Source organism: Heptranchias perlo, chromosome 27, assembly GCF_035084215.1.
Source record: "Heptranchias perlo isolate sHepPer1 chromosome 27, sHepPer1.hap1, whole genome shotgun sequence".
NCBI lineage: Eukaryota > Metazoa > Chordata > Chondrichthyes > Hexanchiformes > Hexanchidae > Heptranchias > Heptranchias perlo.
In genome coordinates, this window is record NC_090351.1 from 30,444,348 (window position 1) to 30,467,709 (window position 23,362).

General features: G+C 43.5%; 1 protein-coding gene across 1 annotated transcript in view; it reads right to left on the minus strand.

Moving 5' to 3' along the window:
• LOC137344723 (decorin-like) overlaps positions 1–22,754 on the minus strand; it is a 47,887-nt gene extending 25,133 nt beyond the window's left edge. Inside the window, exons 1-2 of the mRNA XM_068007855.1 lie at positions 22,580–22,754; positions 6,871–7,086 (exon numbers count right to left, since the gene is read on the minus strand). Of these exons, the coding sequence (XP_067863956.1) occupies positions 6,871–7,081 (211 nt within the window). The 5' untranslated portion in view covers positions 7,082–7,086; positions 22,580–22,754. The remainder of the gene's footprint in view (positions 1–6,870; positions 7,087–22,579) is intronic.
• Between the last annotated feature and the right edge of the window lie 608 nt (positions 22,755–23,362).

A 23,362-nucleotide genomic window follows, 5' to 3' on the forward strand; every position in this document is an offset into this window, starting at 1 on the left:
TCTGTGTTTTGCCTTGACAGGAGAAGAGATGCAAGAACAACAGAGAAAGGGCCCGCACCGGAGGTGGCCCGCCGCACGTGGTTGATCTGACGGATGCAGAGGTGGAGGCGCTCGACCTCGCCGGCACGCAACATTGCCTCTCTGTTGCGGATGGCGAGTCTGTCGCTGCAGAAACGGCCGGTAAGGGAAAGCTGACAACCAACACTCATGATCGCGAGTGACCGTATCATCACCTGCCATCAGGCGCACCGTAACGTTTGTGCACATGCCTCATAGTGCCCTCTGTTCTCTTGCAGGGCCGTCTGCGAGCGCTGTGGTTGAGGAGGGCGATTCCTCAGAGGACATGCCGGTCTCTGAGGGTGCATCGTCACATATGAGCCAACCATCCACCAGCGCAGAGACACGCACCTCGGTGGGTCCCCCTCTCCAACTAGTTGGGGTAGCACTTGGTGATTCACCGCGCACGTGTGAGCATGAGCAGACCCTGGTGGCAGGGGCAGCTGCGGAGGGTCCGCGTCGGTGGGAGCACTCATCTCCAGGCTCTGCTCAGCCGGACCCAGATGCTGAACCCAGGGGGCCACCAGTCAAAAGGAGAGTCGTCGAGGGGCACCAGCTAATTGCCGAGGTACTGGGAGAGGTGCCGCGCGCATTGTCCACAATTGCGCAGGCGATGGAGGAGTCCAACTCCTGCATGCGGGCATTGGTGGCGCAGGCACAGGAGGGTACCGGCGACATCGTGTCGCGGGTAGGTGCGGGAGCGTCTGCGGTGGAGGACAGGCTGGCCTCCCTCGAGCGTCACGCACAGCTCCACATCGAGTCCGTGCAGGCCCTGACAACGGCTGTTCGGATTCAGGGTGAGCAACATTCCGCCGCCATAAACAGGCTGACGGATACACTAGGGGTGGCCTTGCAAGGCCTCACACATGCCATCCAAACTGTCATCCAGCAGGGTGGAAGGGGTGATGTGGGCCGAGGCCACGAGAGGGATGATGGCGACCGGGGACATGGAAGCGGGGGCGCTTCTCAAGGTGCCCCCACGTCCCACCCGTTGCCCCCCTCTCAACCAGTACCCGCAATGGTGCCTCCTCTCCAGGTGGCCGAGTCTGCCCCTGCACAGGTGCAGGAGGAGCAGTCTGTGGAGGTGCCCTCATGGGCACCGAAACCCAGGGGCCGTCCGCCCAAAGCATCTACCCGGTCAAGGCAAGAACAGGAGCAACCTGCCACTACCTCTGCTGGAGCCACAGGGGTAGCACCACGTAGGGGTACCCGGAAAAGAAATCCAAAGGCGTTATAAGCGCAAAGGGAATGCACCAGGGTGTCTGTTAATTTGTACACTTTTTGTTTATAGTATTGCACCTTGCACATATTAAACACTATCGTTCTCACCACTCCTGCCACCTCTCGTCCATTCTTCCGCGGCCTGTGCAATAGGTGCATTCCGTGCAGCCCATCATGACGGCGGACACCTGCTGCCGCCCATTGGGCACACTGCTGTGGGTGCAGGAGTACTGGCAACACTCTTCAGTGGAGGGGGCTGGTATGGCCCCTCGCATGAGCAGGTGAGAAGATGCGAACGCCTCGCAGTGTCTGACTCTAGGAGAACCGTTGACGTATGAATGCCTCCCTGGCCCGGCGAGCATCCCGGTGAGTCGTGGTTCGGCGCATGGGTCGTACATCATCCTCTGGCGCGTCCCCCTCCTCCTCCACCTCCTCGTCCTCAATGTGGGGGGCGGGTGTGGATGGGGCCTCCTCCAGCGGCACCCCTCTCTGTTGGGCCATGTTGTGCAGGGCACAGCAGACAACTATGATTCGTCCCACTCTGAATGGTGTGTATTGGAGCGCTCCCCCAGAACGATCAAGGCACCTGAAGCGCATCTTGAGCAGCCCTATGGTCTGCTCAATTGTAGACCTGGTAGCAGTGTGGCTGTCATTGTACCGACGCTCCGGCTCGGTGATGGGGTTCCTCAGAGGCGTCATGAGCCACGTGTGTAGGGGAAGCCCCTTATCGCCGAGGAGCCAGCCGTTGCCGGCGTTGGGTGCGTGGAAGATGGACTCCCTGAGGACGAAGGCATCGTGGCAGCTGCCGGGGTATCTGGCGCACACGTGTAGGAATCTCTGGCGGTGGTCACAGATGAGCTGCGCGTTCATGGAGTGATATCCCTTCCTGTTGATGAACAGCCCTGGCTCATGTGGAGGTGCCCGTATTGCGATGTGGGTGCAGTCGATTACACCCTGTACCCGTGGGAAGCCAGCCATGGCATGGAATCCAACCGCCCTCTCCATCTGGCTACGCTCGTCCATGGCGAAGTTGATGTAGTGCGAGGCCCTGCGGAACAACCCATCGGTGACCTGCCTTATGCACTTGTGTGCAGACAACTGACAGACCCCGGTGATGTCCCCGGTGGCACCCTGGAAGGATCCGGATGCGAAGAAGTTGAGGGCAGTGGTGACTTTGACGGCGACAGGTAAGAAGATGCTGCTTGGTCCATCCGGGAGCAGCTCGTCGTTAAGGAGGCTGCAGATGTCGGCGACTACCTGGCGATTGACTCTGAGCCGCCGTATGCACTGCTCCTCGGAGAGGTCCATGAAGCTGAGCCTCGGTCTGTAGACCCTGTGCGGAGGGTAGTGCCTCCTGCGACACATCTCTCTCTGCGGTTGCCCTCCCTCCTGCTGTACAGGTGGGTGTGCCACAGCACTGTGTTGGGGGGCTCCACGTTGCTGAGGCGGACGGCGTGGACTGCTGGGGCTGGTCATGCTGTTCGTCCTCCGAGGATGTCAACGCACCACCCATCTGGCAGGTGTTGGTCTGAGGGGTTGTGCAGGGTAGGTAGGTGGTTCCTCGCACTGGGGCTGCGGTTTCACGTCGGTTTGTCCTCTGGCTTGGCGGGGGGTGGTGGAGGGCAGGGGTTGCCCTATGTGATGCGGTGGCCTCCTGCGTGGGTGAGGGCTCTCCCCACCCCTGTGGAGTGCACCTTGGCAGCTGCCACAGGCTGCTGGCTGCAACACGTCCGGTTGGAGTGAGACTGTTTCCCCCAGTGTGTGAAACAGTCTGAGTTGAAGGTAAAATCCCACACTTCCTGTTATGACAGCTGAATCAGGTCATTTAATGACCTCAACAAGCAAGGTAAATACACTCAAGTGGCATCCCGCTGGCTTTAATTGCCTGCGGGATTCCCACCGGCGGGGTCTGCGCACGCACCCCCGCACGTCAGCGTGGAACCCGGAAGTGGGCGGGATCGAGGCGCGATCCGGTGACGCACCTGGATATCGCGATTTTCGACGCCCCCCCTGCCGGGAACGCACCCGGAACCCGTTGGTAAAATCGAGCCCCTGAAGTCTGCCTCACCCAACAGCAATATCTGTTAATCAAAACTAGTATGGAGCTAATCGTGGTCATAGAGACGTTTATAGTCTAGACTGCCCCACCTTCTTGACTGATAACAGAAGCATAGAGGGAAGTTAGAAGCATGAGAAAAATGTCAATGAAAATCCTTCATTATTTTACTTCAAAAAGATGGAGATTAACATTAACTCAGTATTAGATTTCAGCTGAGGCTTGAAACTTTAATCTTAATGCCCCAAAAAATCATTGCCGCAGCTGAGCCAGTTAACAAAGTCACAGAAAGTTGGTGCTTTTGCAGACTAGATGTTTTATGAACTAGACAGAAAAAGAATCTTTTTATATTCTGTTTGTCTGTCTATCTAAATACAAAGTTCCCATACTAACTTTTGTCAGTGGTTAGGCTATACAGAGCCATTCTAAAGCAAAATGAAGGGTCAAGTAAAAAGAGTTTAATTTGGATCACATCCATCGTCAGCTAATTCTGCTTTCCGGATAAACAGGATTTCAGATAACATTAAGATGATCGTTTTACATATTTTTAAAGCTATGTATTCTCCCACAATTAGTCATTTTCCTTATTTTCTTCAAAATAGTATGAAGTTGGCACTGCTTGACTTTGGCAATCATAGTAATTATGTTCACTGTACAATATGACTAGTTTTTTTGGTTTAAAAGGGAAATTACCCAGTACAGCCACTGTTACTTCCCTCCAAGGTCATTTGTTATAATGACTACTGTTATGATATTGCTTACTTTGCTCATTTTTTCCAACTATAAAGTTCTCAAGGTTTACCATTTCAGAAAATCTGTTGCTGATTAACTGAAGGACCCTATGAAAATGCAATACAATTTACTGATTCGATTGTACAAATGTCATACACCATTTCCTTGATACGTCTTTTCAATGGGAACAAATGAATTCCATTTAGCCCTATACTCACTGCTCACCAAGTCACAAGTTGACAAACAAGACAAATCCCTTTTCAATTAGCCCTTCCCCATTACAGCCAGTAATGTCAAGTCTAGTTTTAATACTATTGTTATGGACTCCAGTAGTCCCAGCAGAGTGTCCGCAACAGTAATCACCTCAAATTTGCTTGTAACGGCTTAAGGTCTGAGTCAGACCGGTCAAAGTAGCTGCACAATTTTGTTCTAGATGTGTATGGCAGTACTGTTGATGGTACCACATATTAGACGGACTAAAGTATCTAATGTTAAGAGCTTCCAGGGCCATCACCATGAATTTTTTTTGGCTCAGTTGGTTGCAGACTTGTCTTTGAGGCAGAAGGTTCAAACCCCATTGCAGACCTTGGAATGTAAGCTAGACTCACGCTTCAGTGCAGGATTGAGGAAGTGCTGCACTGTTGGAGGTGCCTTCTTTTGGTTGAGACATTAAGCCGATGCCCCTTCTGCCTGTTCAGGTGGACGTTAAAAATCCTATCGCACAGAGAGCTTTCCTGGTGTCTCGCCTAATATTCTTCCCTCTACCAACAGCACCAAAGTAGATTATCTGGTCATTCATCTCATTGTGCTTGTGGGACTGTGCTATGTGCAACATGGCTGCCATACTCCCATACATAGCAACAGAGACTGCAGTTCTAAAAATAATTTCTAGTGGAGTGCTTTAGGATATCCCTAGTAAGAAGGAGCTGTAGAAATACAAGTTCTTTCTTTCCTAAAATAACTCACCTTGAAGAACTTTTCTTGAACATGCTTCAAAAATGATTGTGAAATACATCCATTTTATTCCTCATCGTGAAATACATCCATTTTATTCCTCATCAAGTCTGGTGATTCTTTCTTTGGGTATTAAACGAATGTTTTGGGGGGAAAAATCCTGCAGGATCTTAATGATCATAGCCCTTCCCCCACCTAGCTCCTTGGCTAACAAACACTGTCAGAGAAGAGAGATGCATATGTACTTCACAAGTAGACCACCAGAGAAGGGCTAGATGCTGTCTTATTGAAACACCAAACAAGACAGATTCATACTCACCAGATCAAGGGTTGGAAAAATCCCTCTTAAATACACTACCAGGTAGTTTTAAAAAATATTAACAAAGGTACAAACACTAGCACGGACCCATGTTACTTTGGTTTTGGCTGTAGATTCCAGATAGTCGATGGTCATCTGCCATAACTCTGAACTAATGATGTGATGCACACAATAGTGACCCACATGTCAAAATCAATTAAAAACACTCAATTGCAGTTTAGCTCCCACAAAAATTCTTGCAGATAACGGGAGTGTGGACCATTGAGAATCTACTGTAACCTGAGTGCCATGTGATGTTCACCGCATTCTGACCCTCCGCCAACAGCTGCATGCTTATCATGGACAGTGGAAATAGTGAGAATGTAGCTGCCCTTTAACTGTCCTTATAAGCATGACTTCCTGAAGAGTTATTTAATATCTCACAAGATTAAATAAGAGTTTCTTTGATCTAGATTTTAACCAAGTATGGACTGATGTGAACTGTATCTCTCACAGTTCTAGTAGTTATTTTAATAAGAAATGCTGATTCCTTGAGATCTCAGTATTGTTTGGAGCTTTCTAAGTATGGGTTTCATTTCACTCCTAAATTACAACAGTGACTACACTTAAAAAAGTACACCATTGGCTGCAAAGCGCTTTGGGACATTCTGAGGTCATGAAAGATGCTTCATAAATGCAAGTTCTTTTTTTAAATTTCTACATGTGCAACACAAACTGTCAATGTGCGAAACTAATGCAGAACCACAAGAATGGGTGTTGCAGCAGGTTGGAGTATTGTTAAAACCTGAATTACTCATCATAACAGATTGGAACTCACCAGTGAAAAATGGATATTGGCAGATAATTCCCCCAATCCTGTACTTAGTCTGATACAGTGATGTTTTTAGCTACTGACTAGTCTGTTTGAATTACCCAATCACATGCCCAGCATGCATTGATAACACCCACATTTTTCTATTTTAAAAATGGGGTATTCTTGGAAAAACGTGCTGGTATTCTCACTCCTTTGCTCCACATCACCCAAAGCTCTATTCCCACTGGTTATTTGACCCAAAGCTAAATATCAGACCTGCATAGATAGTAAATTCTACCATTTTACTAGGCATCCAGATAATAACTCCTTATCCTGCTGGATCAAGAATCTAAAGTCTGTGAAAAATCAATTAAAAACACTCAATTGCAGTTTAGCTCCCACAAAAATTCTTGCCGATAACGGGAGTGCGGACCGTTGGGCAAGATACTGGAGGAGACTAAACTGTACCCTAGCCTGAGACAGCGCCTTCAGGAGAGAGAAGGAGAAGCATAGGGAGAAAAAAGAATGAAATTTGAGATGTATAGGGAACTGAAGGACCCTTCATTTCCCACAATGTCCAAGGAAAACATTTTGTTTCCAAATGTATCTGTATTCTCAAAGCAGGGGATTTTTCTGAATGAACTCCTTTTATTTTGGAAGAGAACCGATTGTAACAACAGCCATGTGCACTCGCAATTCTGCTTTCTTCTCGTAAAAAATAGTTTGAACTTTCCTTACCTAAATTGGAACACTGCACCACATTCATGCGGCAGATACACCTGGGCGGGCACGTGTATCGACGAGCGATGGGATGCTCAGGAGCAGGTCCGGATGCAGATCCTTGGTCCTCTGCCACAAAGTCAAAGAAGCTGGACTGCTTGAAGGGCTTAGCCTGGCAGAGCATGAAAGCCACCAAACAGGACAGGAAGAGCTGAACAGCTCCACTCATGGTGACTGAAAGAAAAGAAAGCCAGGATTTCAGCACCTCTATAAGTTGTTGCTGCTTATACAAGCCTAATGCCCAATTTACAACCCTTTCATTAACACTTCAAATCACTAACATTTCCCATTTACACAATGCCATACAAATCATGGGGCATGATTTTAACAGGGAGCCTGGAAGGGGGCGGGGGAGTGGAATTCCCAACGGGAAACCCGAAAGTACAGGTTTCCCGGATGTCCTTACGATTTTGTTCTAAGGACGTCTTTTTATTTGTATGTTTCCTGCCCGATAGGCCAGTCTGATTGACAGGCTGGCTCTCAGTCGGACGGGAGAGCAGCGAGGATGTGAATAGGGAGGGAGAGGATGTGAACAGGGGGTCACTAGGGAGGATCAGTCATCGCACGGCTCAGTCATCGGTGGTCATTGGTGGGGGGGGGAAATCGGGGGTCATCGTGGGGGTCAGTGGTCATCGTAGGGGTCGTACATCGTGGGGGGGTCATAGATCGTGGGGGGGGTCATAGATCGTGAGGGGGGGGGGTCATAGATCGTGAGGGGGTGGGGGGTCATAGATCGTGGGGGGGGGGCTTTGGAGATTGTGGGGGTGGTCGCTGCAGGTAGGCTTGTTGGGCCTGGGGGAAGCATTCCTGCTCCTCCAGGCCTATAAGCTGCGCTAAAAAGGCACTTACCTGCTGTTTCAGGCCTTCTCGCCTCCTCTCACGTGGCATGAAGTAGAAGGCCCAGGAATCTGTTCAAGTGGAGGCCCACAGCCTCCTTGAAGGCTTTTAGTGACCAACCCGCCTCCTAAGAGCGGGTTGGTTGCCTGCCCCTCGTCCCGCCTCCGTTAAAACTGGAATGGGCGAGTTGGGGGCGGGTTTTAGATTTTTAAAATTTTTACTGCCCCCAACCTGCCCATTTTTCCGAGTTAAAATCATGCCCATGATTTAAATTTGAGATATTTTATTTGTTTTACATATTTTTATGTCCACCCTCGTATTCTTCCCTCCCTTCTCTTGCAGGTGACTGACGCCATGGCCTCGCCCCTCCCGCTCTCTGTAACCTCCTCCAGCCCAACAACCCTCCGAGATCTCTGCGCTCCTCCAGTTCTGGCCTTTTGCGCATCCCCGATTTTCATCGCTCCACCATTGGCGGCAGTGCCTTTAGCTGCCTAGGCCCTAAGCTCTGGAATTCCCTCCATAAACCTCTCCGCCTCTCTACCACTCTCTGTTCCTTTAAGACGCTCCTTAAAACCTACCTCTTTGACCAAGCTTTTGGTCACCTGTCCTGATATCTCATGTGGCTCAGTGTCAAACTTGGGCTCAGTTCAGTGCTCCTGAATTCCTGTTACTCTGTTAAAATAACTTCAATTTAAAATTCTTTATTTTGTTTTTTAATTTTATTTTAAAACAGTTCAGTAAAGCAAATGTTGCAAAACGTCGATTTTTTTTATGTTTATAGAGTTTGTAAATACACAGAATTGCAATCCCCACCTATATTGTTCCAAGAGTTCCTTCTCTGTAAAAAGAGGTCACAACTTATACACATGAATATATGAAAATGACTTTTAGGAAAAGACCTACTGGCCCATCCAGCCATGCCCCACACAGTTGTGACGCCTTATGCATCACAATACATACATGCCCCACCCACCCGGAACCATGTAATCTCCTGGGAGAGGCAAAAAATAAATCAACTCAAGCCAATTCTGGAAAAAGCTGGAAAATTCCTCTCCGACCCCCCTTTAAGCGATTGATTCACAGTGTTTACTGAGATGCTATTCCTTTAAACGATTCAGTATATCAAATTTCCAGTAACACTTCCTTTTTTCTGCAGTTTATATATTATGCAAATAGAAAATCCCACTTGCAATCTGTGAGCAGCACTGCAGTACAATCAAACTTTCAAGGAAAGTCACACAGTTACAGGGATACATGCGAGGCCCATGTTTAGCAGTCACAAACTGTTTATGAAATCCTGTTGTACCCAAATAATAAAAACTACCATCGTATCGTTCTTTTGCAAGAGAAATGAAAACATTAGATGAACAAATATTTGTCCGGTCCCTTCCCCCACACATAATATAATTTGTTTTATGGCAGTACAGGGAATATCAAACAAGCTTCTCCAATGGGTCCATTGGTAGCTACTCTATGAAGTATAGCATCAGCCCATACAGACCAGGAAGGTTCCAGGTTTGTATGAAATTAGCTTGTATTAGCCAGGGTGAAGTAGGGCTGGAACAGTTAGCTTCAGTGCCTCTGGGCATGGGAGGGTAAAATCAGCCAAAGTTTGCACTCAGGACTGTTATCTGGTAACCCCTGATGGAAACTGTGCATATGTGTGAAATGAGTAAGGACAGAAGTGAACTAAGCTTTGATGCTCCCATGATGAATCGGCCTGCTAACGCTCACTATCTTTAAGTTCAAATATGAAGAATACATCAGATGAGCAAGACGCTAGAGAGTGATTGGTAGGATTGCACTTGAGCATAATCAGCATTTTTAAGAGAGGAAAGGATAAAACAAGGGTCCAGAATCCTGCTTGGAGTGTCCCCTTTCTGTTAAAAGGCCAAGCTGAACAATGACAATAATGGTCCGTAAACTCATGTTAATATTGCTATGTGTCAAATTCAGCCATTGAACATTGAGGATTGGAATGAGGAAACTGAACACAGTTTAAAAACAGGGGAAAAAGAGGAAGGACGGAGCAGAAAAATTCTGGAGAATGAGGGTAGGCTACACTCGGTGTGATAACAGAAATATTAAGAGATCTAGAAAGTGCGAAAGCCAACCTGTATTAACAGCAAGACAGCTCCAATGGTGTTTACCGCACAGGTTATAAAAATAATTCTGTGACAGTCATCACTGAATAAATATTAGTTTAATCTACAGTAACTGGGTGAAGCTTGGATTGAACATCCTTCATTATATGGCCAAGTGGGTCAGCCGCTAAAAGCTTTGATGATGTTACTATAGGTTTACAGAGGTCTGTTATTTCATACCCATTGGGCCCTCAAATCTTTAGTTACAAGCATTCATTGAAAAAAAATGATTTATTTGAAGGATCTTCTTTCCACACTCATGTTTAATTTATTTGCCATCTTTAAAGATCTGACTGCAGGTTTAAAACTACATGTAAAATAGAGTTGAATTCTCCTTTTAACACAGTGAACAATAGGGGCGATTCCGTGATCTGCTGATCCCAAGGCAGGGTAGGTCAGGAAATTGCGGGCACATGATTTCAACGGACTGAAAAAGTTGGGCTTTGTGCCTATGGTGTTCTGACCTGCAAACCCTGCAAGTGCTACTTTCTGCAGGGAATAGGAAATCACCCATTATATTTTAATATCGTTATTATATTCATATATACACTAAGTTACTTATGCCACCTCCAACATAAAAATATTTCAGAACAGGAGAAGGCTAGTAGGCCCAAACAAGCCTGTCCCTTTTCCATTGGTCAGCCACGTGTACTCACCCTTCCCACCACATCCCTCAATCTCTTCTCGTTTTCTTGAATAAAAGTGACATTTCATTTAGTGATCATCAGTTCATTCAAACATAAAATAGAGGAGAAAGTTTGAATTGTGCGTAAAATAATGCTGAAGTAGTGGTGGAAGCTCCAGCAGCACTGATGGGCCATCACAGGAGTGGGGTTGGCAGTGTGTGTGTGTGTGTGTGTGTGTGTGTGTGTGTGTACGTACCTGGATTCTCACAAAATTGAAGAGAATTCATTCCTTTAACAAGATTAGTCTCCATGTTATTCCATGAAAAGCACACGTCCCTCTGTATCTCAGCCAGGGCCTTATCCAATGAGGGCCAACATTACATCTATAACTAGGCTTCCTTCTGCTGGATGCATGTGCAATTACACAATGGTGGAGTATTAAAGACTGTTGGAGTTCATGTGCAGGTGTATCCACCTCTAGACCTGACTTCTTCAATGATTTCCTTCCAACCTTTCAAGCTTTACCCAATATAAACTCGAAATGGTCCAAAAGTCCTGCACCCACATCTCATCCTGCACTAAGTCCCAGTAGCCCATCACCCTTGTTCTTGCCGATCTCCACTGGCTCCCCATCCCCCAATGCATTGAATTCAAAATCTTCAACCTCTTTTTCAAATCCCTCTGTGCCCTCACCTCACTCTCTCTCTGCAGCCCCCTCCAGCCTTATGTCCCAGTTCACTTTCCACATTTCTGACCTATGCATTGACCATCCTTCCGCTCCACCATCTGGTAACAGAACTTTCAGCCACCTCATCCGTACATTGTGGAATTTTCTCCCTGAACCCACCCCCATCTTGCTACTTCTCTCCTCAGAAGTCTCCTCAAAATCTTTGACCTTTCTCGTGGTCACCTCCCCTACTTTTTCTCCTCCTACTGCTTGTTGCCTGCTTCTCTGTGATACACCCTGGGATGTTTACTTCTTTAAAAGTGCCATAACAAATGAAAGTTCTCAGTGATCTGACAACGTGAATGGTAAGTAGGGCAGGAGAAAGGAGGTGTGATTGAAGTGTCAAGCACAAGAAAGTGTGAGTTTAGTATAGCAGTTGCACAGAAATAGAAATAAAGTGAAAAATACAGAATGAGTGAGTGAGCAGGGGGGTGGGGGGTGGGAGGAAGAGAGAGAGAGTAAATGGGGCTTTGGTTTCTCATCGGCCTGGTTTCGAACCAGATCAGCCCTGTTTTTGCGTGAGTTGTCCAAAATTTTCCAAAACGTAAAGCATGATATTTTTAAAAAATAGAAGTCAATTTTTCCACTCTGCTGCTGCGTCTCATGATGTGGAGATGTTAATTATTAACTTTAAGAATGTCAATTAATTTCCATCAGCAGCAAAGCACATTTCAGCACTCCAGTGTTAATCGTGCCCCTTGCTCTGCTCATTACCCTCTTCCTGTACAGGCCCACGCACCAACACAAGACAGATTGTGGTTATTTTAAAATTATGAGAATGTGAGCAAAAAAAAATGGTGAGTTGGAACTTCTAATGCCAACAATTTATTAAATTTAATGCTCTCATCCAGCCAAACTTGTATATAATATTTAATGAGTCGCATGATTCATTGCCTGGCACTTGCCTATAGTATGTTTCAGTTTTAACATTTGCTGCTATGTGAAACACAAGGGAATGAGTATTTAGGGGGATAACTTCATCTGGTGTGCTGGTGCAAAACCAACTGCCAATTTGCTATTGCCCATTTTGCACTACTACCCCAGATGAATTTCTACCCCATAGTTTCCTGTGTATTAGATCACATAGTCAGTACCTCCATCTCAATTACACAATGTTGGCCGGGAGACTTCTATCTAAAGATCAAATTCCTTCAAAATGAATGACCAGTCAGCCTAACATTTGACTCCTGTATACCTCAATGTAATTCCCAATTTATGGAAAACAATACAGAATGCTATGACAATAATGCACGTCACTTCTCAAGTAATTTTATGGCTGCAGGAAAAAGGGATGGTACATCCTTATGTCCTGTCCAGCACAGTGTGGCTTTGATTTGTTCCCTGTTCCAACCAATATCAGGGTTGGGAGGAAATATGTAAACCTGTGATGAGCATACATGAAATGAGTTTGGGTGGTCTCCATCCAGTTCCTAATGGGCATATGCCAACAGCACAAAAACTGTTCTGCAATACCGCATTAAATTGGGACTATTTGGGAAGCTCACTTAGGGCCGCCACAAGGACATAATGGTATGGAAAATAGAAGTTATCTTTCTGGTGCAGTAGAGGTTGCTTTTCTGAGAATGGGGCCTGAAATACAGTAGTGGGGCAGAGTAGAGAGGCATTCATTCTGGATTAACCATGTTGTACCTGACTTGAGATTGTCTGATGCTGAGTCTGGGTGCTCAAAATGGGAAAGTCCTCCAGGTCCCAAGGCTTTCCCTTGCATTGACGAGCACAAAATTCACCAAAGAATCTTTAAAAATTACAAATAAGCAAGCAAGTGGTAATCAATGTGAATGTCGAACTTATGCAAAAGGTGGTTTTATACAATCAAGAAGATTACGTGTGTATAAGAAGTAATCCTAGTTTATCTGAAGGGATGGGCGATGGCCGTCGTCGCCCTCATCAGTGGGAAAGTGGGGTTGAGGCCAAAGATCAGCTGTAATCTTATTGAATGGCAGAGCAGGCTCAAGGGGCCGTATAGCCTACTCCTGCTCCTATTTCTTATGTTCTTATGTAGTAGAACAGTCACAATGTAGCATTCGTATACAATTAATTGGAAGATTGTGACTAAGTGTGTAACTGGTGGAAGTACTGTAACACAATTGATTTCAATAATGGACCTTGAAGTATAACATGAATTTATGGAAGACAGAGGTTGCAGTATAAAATTCGCTTTTATTCTCACACAAACATCTGAGATGGGAGAGGGCATGAACCCTCATACAGTAGAGTCATTGTTTTTCATAAATTAAGATAACATTGCTCATTTCACATCACGAGGCAGCTCCTAAAAATTACATATTGCATTTCCCAGTTCCTCTATGAATGCACTATTTGAACTGTATCATTGAGCAGTTCCCAGTAAACAATGTTTCTGTTTTGTGAGAAACATGAATAGTTTGGAGAACTTAAGCCTCAAATTAACATTTGTGGTCTTTAAATGATAATACAAGAGAAACACCCAATGTAAACCATACACTTCAGTGTCTATAATTGCAGGTCTACTTTTACTTTGCTCAGTAGTTTAACACAATTGACACTGACTATTCGCAGCAACAACTATAATTTCCTAACCATACTACTTAAAACAGTTTTCAGGCTTCGTATTACCTTGACAGATTAAAGGAACTTTGTTGGATCTTTGCTTAATTCTAATAATGGGACTCTATTTGATCTCCTCATACAGGATTCTTCAGCAACACTGGGCCATCCAAGGCATCAGGAAAAGTTTTCATTCAAATATTAAAGATTTTTTAAAATTTATATTCTTTTCCGTGGTCATTTTTATGCATGTAATATTTATCCTAGTTTGATTCATTTTTCTCTGACCTGAAAGAATAAAGATCAATGGGACCCGAGAAAGAGATACCCATAAGACGAAGGGAAATGGAGAGGAAAGGAGAGATTGGAAAACTGCAGGATTGAAGACAACAAAAAGAGGGAAAAGGAGCTTGAGAAGCAATCAAAGCTGCAGAACTAGAAAGGGGGAGTAGATTTTCAAATTCAGCGGTGACAGAAAGCTGCCGGTAGCGGGTCAGTCGGCCGTTATACACTGCGGCCGGCTATCCTTTCCATTGGTAGATTTTCCACTTTCTGTGGTGGTGGAAAACTGCCGGTATCCTGTGAAATGGAGGCCTGTGACCAGCGGTGTGCCTCAGGGATCAGTGCTGGGTCCGCTGTTATTTGTTATTTATATTAATGATTTGGATGAGAATTTAGGAGGCATGGTTAGTAAGTTTGCAGATGACATCAAGATTGGTGGCATTGTGGACAGTGAAGAAGGTTATCTAGGATTGCAACGGGATCTTGATAAATTGGGCCAGTGGGCCGATGAATGGCAGATGGAGTTTAATTTAGATAAATGTGAGGTGATGCATTTTGGTAGATCGAATCGGGCCAGGACCTACTCCCTTAATGGTAGGGTGTTGGGGAGAGTTATGGAACAAAGAGATCTAGGAGTACAGGTTCATAGCTCCTTGAAAGTGGAGTCACAGGTGGATAGGGTGGTGAAGAAGGCATTCGGCATGCTTGGTTTCATTGGTCAGAACATTGAATACAGGAGTTGGGATGTCTTGTTGAAGTTGTACAAGACATTAGTAAGGCCACACTTGGAATACTGTGTACAGTTCTGGTCACCCTAATATAGAAAGGATATTATTAAACTAGAAAGAGTGCAGAAAAGATTTACTAGGATGCTACCGGGACTTGATGGTTTGACTTATAGGGAGAGGTTAGATAGACTGGGACTTTTTTCCCTGGAGAGTAGGAGGTTAAGGGGTGATCTTATGATCTTATGGCTGCACAGATACACCAAGGCTACTTGACCTTGGTGTATCTGTGCAGCCTTTGGCATATTAAAAAAAAAAGTATATTTATGGCAGGGTGGCAGCTTATAAAATAATGAGGGGCGTAGATAAGGTAGATAGTCAAAATCTTTTCCCAAAGGTAGGGGAGTCTATAACGAGGGAGCATAGATTTAAGGTGAGAGGGGAGAGATACAAAAGGGTCCAGAGGGGCAATTTTTTCACTCAAAGGGTGGTGAGTGTCTGGAACGAGCTGCCAGAGGCAGTAGTAGAGGCGTGTACAATTTTGTCTTTTAAAAGCATTTGGACAGTTACATGGGTAAGATGGGTATAGAGGGATATGGGCCAAGTGCAGGCAATTGGGACTAGCTTAGTGGTATAAACTGGGCGACATGGACATGTTGGGCCGAAGGGCCTGTTTCCATGTTGTAACTTCTATGATTCTATGAAAGGGAAAATCTTCGGCTGGTATAGCGGGCAGCCAATCTGCTACCGGCAGTCATCCACCCCCATTGAAAGTGAACATCCACCTCTTGGACTCCGAGATACAGGAAGCATGGAGAAAGAGGCTGGAACACAGCAGTGATGAGGGGGGCAAGGAAAGGGAGGAACTGATCGGGTAAAATAAAAAATTACTAACAGACCGAAAAGCCAGAAGCCAATAAGGGAGCAAGTCTATATTTTCTCTCCTGAATTTTTCTCCCTTTGCCTCCTCTCTTTTTCTGAGGAGATTTCTCGCTGGAATTCAGTTCTAATGTTGTTGGATGTCCTTCAGTACTTTGGCAATCTGACCATTATTCATGTGAGGCCGCCAATAAGCATGAGCAGAGGGCACCACAACTAAACCAAGGGGCGTTGGATAATGATTAGGAAACCCTAACTGATTATACGCTCACTAAACTAGGGACATTGAAGCTAATTATACCATCCCTACCACAGCCCCAGCTGCAATTAGCTAGCACAGCACACATAAGGGATCAAACTTGGGCTCTTTCCTGTTCTGTACAGCTCAGCTACTCACTAAGTAAATTCGCTGAACCATAAGGGGAATCAGAGCAGCAAGATAGGAAAAAACCCATGAACTTTGTTATTTTTTCACTTGATATAAACTGCTACTTGACCTTGGTGTATCTGTGCAGCCTTTGGCATATTAAAAAAAATGTATATTTATGGCAGGGTGGCAGCTTATTTTTTTGCATTACACAAAAGAGAGAGATCACATAACATCAGGCACCACTGGCAAAAACATACACAGGTTCCAAGGCTAGGTATAGCGAAGTGGAATTTCAAGGCCTGGAAAACATCCTAATGAAACCATTTTATATTTAAGTGTTAGGACATTGAGCACATATTTTTTAAAAATCAGAGAGGAAAATATAATCTTACGTTTTTTTTCTGTATAAAATACAATCTGCAGTGAATACTGTGCTTATCTGCATGTCTAGACTGTCCCTTCGTTGGCCACTGGTGGGGAGGGTGATGGGTTATCAAGAATGGGCATGGAATTATCTTGAGATAAGTATTGTAAGTCAATATTTGTCTGATAAATGTACATTCCAGGCTAAATGACATACAGAAATATGTTTTGATAAGGAATGCTGAAGGATAATATAATTGTTGGGCTTTATCCTGGAATGAAGCCATATACCATTCAAGATTTGACCTTGGCCTTCTCACTTGGATAAACCCAGGCTACAATAAAATGCTTCCTGAATGGCACCAGCCCTTGTTTCAGTGAGCTATCTTACCCTTTGGATGGCCATGTTAATGTTTTGCTGTCCATTACATCAACATTTTATGTATGTTAAGTGAAAATTAAGTTATACCTGTGTGAAAGTCATTACCACAGATCAACTCAATGGGGTTTCTAGTCCAAAAACCACTTATTGTTTTATTTCCCATATTTTTAACAAACTTTAATCTCCACGAAATAAGCAGACTATCGCCCCAGAGCGGCGCATTATTGGGTTCATTTAACTTGTGAGAAAGAGTATACAGTTCATGGGAATCACAGGGCTTTTCTATGCGTCTGTTTCGTAAACCCAGCAGTGCTGCAGTACTGGTGTGACAAATGTGTCCCTTATTCAATGAACCTTCACATGTATGCGATGCTGCATGAACAGAAGAGGCATGACACAGGAGCAGAATAATGAAATGATTTTGCTTTTGATTAATTAGCTTAACATCAGCTTAAACTTTGTGCACAATTGAAATCCTGTGAGTAAGCAAAAAAAACTCAAAAAAAAGTTTGTCAACCATAAAGAAAATCTAGTCTCTTATAGGACAAATAAAGCTGCAGGAAAATAAATAGTTTTACTTAATTAACTTTATTGGATGTGGTTTTCCTTCTAAAATCACATTAGATTCATGAATGAGAGTTCAAAGTTGAGAATGCATCTGCTTCGAAATTGAGTAAAGCTCATTGATAAGAACTTTAATATTTTGAACTCAATTAATATAAATATGATTTTGTACAATTTTGAACTTTAACAGATTTTGTACTTCGGAACCTGGGATAATATGAACCCTACATAGCAAACTGAGCTTTTCCCTCGTCCCTGGGAGCTTTCACTGATGAGATCCAGCTGTATTTTTCTAATCAGGAATCACAAGGCATCACTAGACGCTGACCTAAACTTTGATCTGTCTGATGAGAGGGGCGGGAGGAGGCTCATGTGGAGTATAAACACCAGCATGAATCATTTGGGCCGAATGGCTTGTTTTTGTGCTGTACATTCCATGTCATTCTATGTAATCATTTGGTACGGAAGGACCAGCCGATTTTTTTCCTACTGTTTACGTTTTTTGTAGGTTACATTCATCCAAATTGATGTGTTCACTGTTTTGGGTTCTCTTCAAATTCTCTGACAAAGAACTTGGAAGAGACATGTTTAAAATCTTTTGCTGTGATATTGGCAGAGAATAAGACATTGCTGACTTAAGCCTCTTCCTCCCTCTCAAAAAAACAAACAGAACATTCAGATGGCAAGATGCTCCCTCGAGCAACCAAATTAAAGATTGACAGAATTCATGGCCAACAGTGGCTGGAAGCCTTGAAATTTAATACCATGACCAGATGCTTGATATGTAGGCAATATACGAGCTCCAATACTGGGCCACCCATGGATTATTAGTAATACTCATGGTCCTTATATTTTGGAATTTTTTTTTGTATTTTGGAATCCAAGAATTTGCATTTAAGAAATTCAACACACTGAAAAAACAAGCTTCTTTTTCAAAGGAAAGCCTGGGCTTTGTGTTTTTTTTAGCATCAGTCTTCGTAACTGCAGGACAGACTAGAAACCTGACCCCATATGGGAAGCATAACAATTGCCGGGGCCAGAGCTTTTAGGTTTAATCCCTTCACCAGAAAGAAACGTAGTTTTAAGAAGAATGTGAACCTATCAACGCCTTTACATTCTTTATACACTGCAAAACAATATCACGTCACAGAGGAGTGTTATTATAACTAGTTCAATAGCAAAAGGGAGCCAAAAGGGCCAAAAGAACTCACTGATGTACAAGGCCCTTTCTAGAATATGCAACGGACTCAGCTTTATTTTTCTTGACATGTTGCTATATCCACTCCATATAGGGAACTTTTGTTGAATTTGTGGCAATTGAAATCAGATTATACAAAATTGCATACCAGCTTGTAACTTGTGTTGCAGTGTCATTGTGGGGCAAAGCCAATGTATTGTGCAGTGAAATATTTAACATTTAACACAAAGAATCTATGAAAGGGAATAAAGTGGGGTGAGAAGTTGAAGTCCCAGCATACGTTCCACAGAGTAGTGATTGGATCTGTACTCAGGAACCTCCAGACTGTGGAATTCCCAATTTCAGCCATGTCACTTTGAGAAAGCACTGAATGTAAGGGAGATAGGTGGAAATCAGATGGAGATTCTTCCCTGGCATAGTCTCATGTGCCTCTTCAGTGCTGGCATCAGAGAAGCATTGGCAAAATCACATAAAACCAGAGTTACATAGTCTACAGCATAGAAACAGGCCATTCGGCCCAACTGGTCTATGCCGGCATTTTTGCTCCACATGAACCTCCTCCCACCACTGTTCATCTCACCTTATCAGCATATCCTTCTATTCCTTCCTCCCTCCCTCATGTGCTTATCTAGCTCCCCCTTAAATGCATCTATGCTATTTGTTTCAACTACTCCTTGTAGTAGCACATTCCACATTCTTACCAATCTTTGGGTAAAGAAGTTTCTCCTGAATTCCCTATTGGATTTATTAGTGACTATCTTATGTTTATGAACTCAAGTTTTGGATTACCCCACAAGTGGAAACATTTTCTCTACGTCTACCTTATCAAACCCTTTCATTAGCTTAATTACCTCTATCAGGTCACCCCTCAGTCTTCTCTTTTCTAGAAGAGCCCCAGCCTGTTCAGCCTTTCCTGATAAGTATATTCTCTCAGTTCTGATATAATCCCAGTGAATCTTTTTGCACCTTCTCCAAACGCCTCAATATTCTTTTTATAATATAGATACCAGAACTGTGCACAGTTCTCCAAGTGTGGTCTAACCAAGGTTCTATACAAGTTTAACATAGAATATTATAGCACAGAAGGAGGCCATTCAGCCCATCATGCCTGTACCAGGTTTTTGAAAGAGCTATCCAATTTAGTCAACATGTAAGTCAATTCCCGGATTCTTTGATCATCACTGCACAGAGAACCCAACAGGGAAAGGAGAGAAAATAACACCCAGAAACAACACATGATCATGCTAAGTATTAATCTGGAGCAGTAGCAGCGTAGCAACCTTTGTTAAACTGGTTGCGAAAGTCTTCAGTTTCTCGGCAGTGTTTGGTTTGTCCATCCACCTCACAGTTGAGAATTGTTCCACTCAGTATCCTGAAGAATTGTTTCACTAAAAATAACTACTTTCTTAGTCAAAGCATCAAATAGTAATCAAGTGTGCAGTCTAGACAGCAAAGGTATGTTTTCACCACAAAGCATTCGGCAGTGTGCCTATTTCTGCCCACATGAAGAACTCATAACAGGCCGATTATTTGGATTATGCTCTCATACTATAACATTCAAACATCCTTCTGTAGCTCAAAGCTGGCTCATTAAAATGTGTGTGTTTTTTAAATAATAGAGGCTGTCCTATATAGCAGTGCAGTCGGTGTTCATTTGATAAAAAAAATTCTTTATTCTGGTTTAAAAGTTGTTGAATTTTAAAATTTGTTACATGAATGTTTCAAAATAAAAAGTTGACGTGAATGTAGGATCTTTCTCATGTTACAAGCATCTTACAGTCCACACATGGTATAAATATGAACAAGATATCTCCAGGTGACCATAAGAAATATTTAAACTATTTAGGAGTCAATAATTCGGTTGGATATGAAATACGTCTTTAAGAGGAAGTTTTTAGAATATGTACCCCTTTAAGAAAAAGTCTTGGGGGATGAATTTCTGTGGGGGTTCTCCTGCTTGTTTGTGTTCAGCCATTTTCCCAGTGCTACAAGTCAGGTTGGCTGCTAGGAGGGGTGTATGATTGACCCAGCCTGACTCTCTATCACCTGTGGGAAGTGGCAGATCTCCACTCATTACCTCCATGTTTCAATCTTCCTTTTAAGAGCATAAGAACATAAGAAAGGCCATACAGCCCCTCGAGCTTGTTCTGCCGTTCAATAAGATCATGGCTGATTTTCTACCTCAACTCCACTTTCCTGCCCTATCCCCATATCCCCTGATTCCCTTACAGTCCAAAAATCTATCGATCTCAGTCGTGAATATACTCAACGACTGAGCATCCACAGCCCTCTGGATGTGGGGGAGGTAGAGAATTCCAAAGATTCACAACCCTCTCAATGAAGAAATTTTTCCTCATCTTGGTCCTAAATGGCCGAGCCCTTATCTTGAGATTATAACCCCTAGTTCCAGACTTTCCAGCCAGGGGAAACGGTCTCAGCATCTGCACCTTTTCTATATAAACTTATATCTTAATTCTTTTGCTTATCCTGACCTATTGCACATGGGGTTCCATTGCTTCTCCAGAATCAAATGCTTTTGTTCATTTATTTTCTGAACACGCGCAGCAGATAGGAATTTGGACTCTGGTTAACAACAGTTTCCTGGGACAGAAATAGCAAACAGCAAAAGATATCAGTGAGTCAGAGGAATTGTTTAGGAACCTGAACCTAATCAAAACAGTATCCAAATATCCGACCTGGAGTCCCTGTACTGTGAAAGCTCTGTCTCATCCATCTGCCATGTGTTTCTGTGCATCATTAAGTTGCAAGAGGCTTGAAGCTAACTTCAAAACTGAATATTGTGAGCAACGCCAGAGATGGAGTGATAAGACATCGCTCGAACATGTCACACCGCTCCAACAGCTATCTGATTGCGGCAGTTCCAGCGAGAGACACCTTAGCAGGCTCGACTTTATTTTTGGACTGATTTGATTAAGAAGTTTTTTTTTAAAAAAGCTATGTGTGTACACAAGAGCGAGCACGAGACAAAAAAAACAAGAAATAATGAAATGTAAAGTCAGGCCAAATATTATAAATATACTCCTTGTATTCAGCTAAGATTTCTTCTGTGTGCTGTGTAGTAAAATCAAATGTGTTTATAAAAAGGTACAGATTTATGATTTTGCTACACCTAATTCACAGAGGAAATCTTTGCTCAAAGACACGTTACAGTGTTTCTTATGATCCTACTGACTATAAGTTAACTTGTTCCTCACCTTCCATTATTAATTGTAATAGATGTTGCTCTTTTAATATGTTACAATGAACTTGAAAATTTAGAAAAAGGACAAGAACATCTCTAATATTTTAGTGTGTGAACATCTAGATATCTGGGGACCAGGTGGAACATCATAAATGGAGAGCTACAGCCAGTATATTGCAACAAATTTGGATAACACATATGGAAACAAGGCATCCTAACTACCCTCAAAAGTCAATCATGGGCCATTCATTGTTTAATTGTCTAATTCGTTGCTCATAGAATCATACAGTGCAGAAAGAGACCATTCAACCCATTGTGCCTGTATCTGCTCTCTGAAAGAGCTACCAATTAGACCCACTCCCTGGCTCTTTCCCCATAGCCCCCTGCAAATTTTTCCTTTTTAAGTATTTATCCAATTCCCTTTTGAAAGTTACTATTGAATCTGCTTCCACCACCCTTTCAGGCAGTGCATTCCAGATCATAACAACTCGCTGAGCAAAAAATATCTCCTCATCTCCCCCCCTGGCTTTTTTGCCAATTAACTTAAATCTGTGTCCTTTGGTTACCGACCCTCCTGCCAGTGGAAACAGTTTCTCCCTGCTTGAAGAATTTTTGTGAATGAGAAGTAACCATGACTACAACTGCCTATTTATGTTAAAATTATGCAATAGCAAAATTAGGTAGCACCCAATTGCACAGAGAAATATTTTTGGTTGAGCATAAGTATCACTGCAGTTTCTAGAAGACTGGTATAGACTAGTTGCTGGCATAAATAAAGTACCTTCACCTATCAGTAGATGAATACAAATGATGTTCCATACCTGTTGTCTGAGATTTGATCTTCAGAATGTCAGGTTTATGGATTAGATCAAGTCTGTAGATTTAGTCCATTCAGGAGAGGTTTAGGGACCAAGGTTCTTCCTAGTCCAGTGAAGGTAAGAGAAAAACAAAGCCTTGCAGGGTCTTTATTCTCACAAACTCAACTTGTGTGGAGCTGGCTCACTAAATAACAGTGCCTCTAATCATATGGAAGTGATAAATGCTGTACCAAGGCCAAGAGTAAATTTTATGGCCTGAGCTGGTACTTAAAATGTGCAGCCCTAGGGTGTGCTGAGGTGGAACCTTGCTGTTCTGTTTTTCCTCTGAAATGTTTGGAAAAACATTTTTTTTTTAAATTGTATTTTTTGGTCAGTTAATGTTCTTATGTCCTTAAAAAAGACAAAATTGACTTTTGTAGGGCCTACCTCGTCTTGGGTGAATACTGTCAAGAATGCAACACCACACAACGCACCTTACTACAAACTTCAACTTCGGAATAGCTTCCAAACTGTTTCTGTAAAATATTGCATTGAAATCTTGCAATTTAATTATAAGCAGCCATGCAGATGAAAATAATGACTGATTTCCACAGAGCATTGTAATCGGCATAACAAGGAAAGCAATAAACAGGGCTGTTAACATGGTAGAAATAGTAGGAATGAGATTTATGATAAAAGTGAGTGAGACAGATTGTGGAGCAATTTAACTAAATAGAGCTGTGTTTGTTTTTAAGAGTGAGACACATTAAAATCATAGACTCTTACAGCACAGTGGCCATTCAGCCC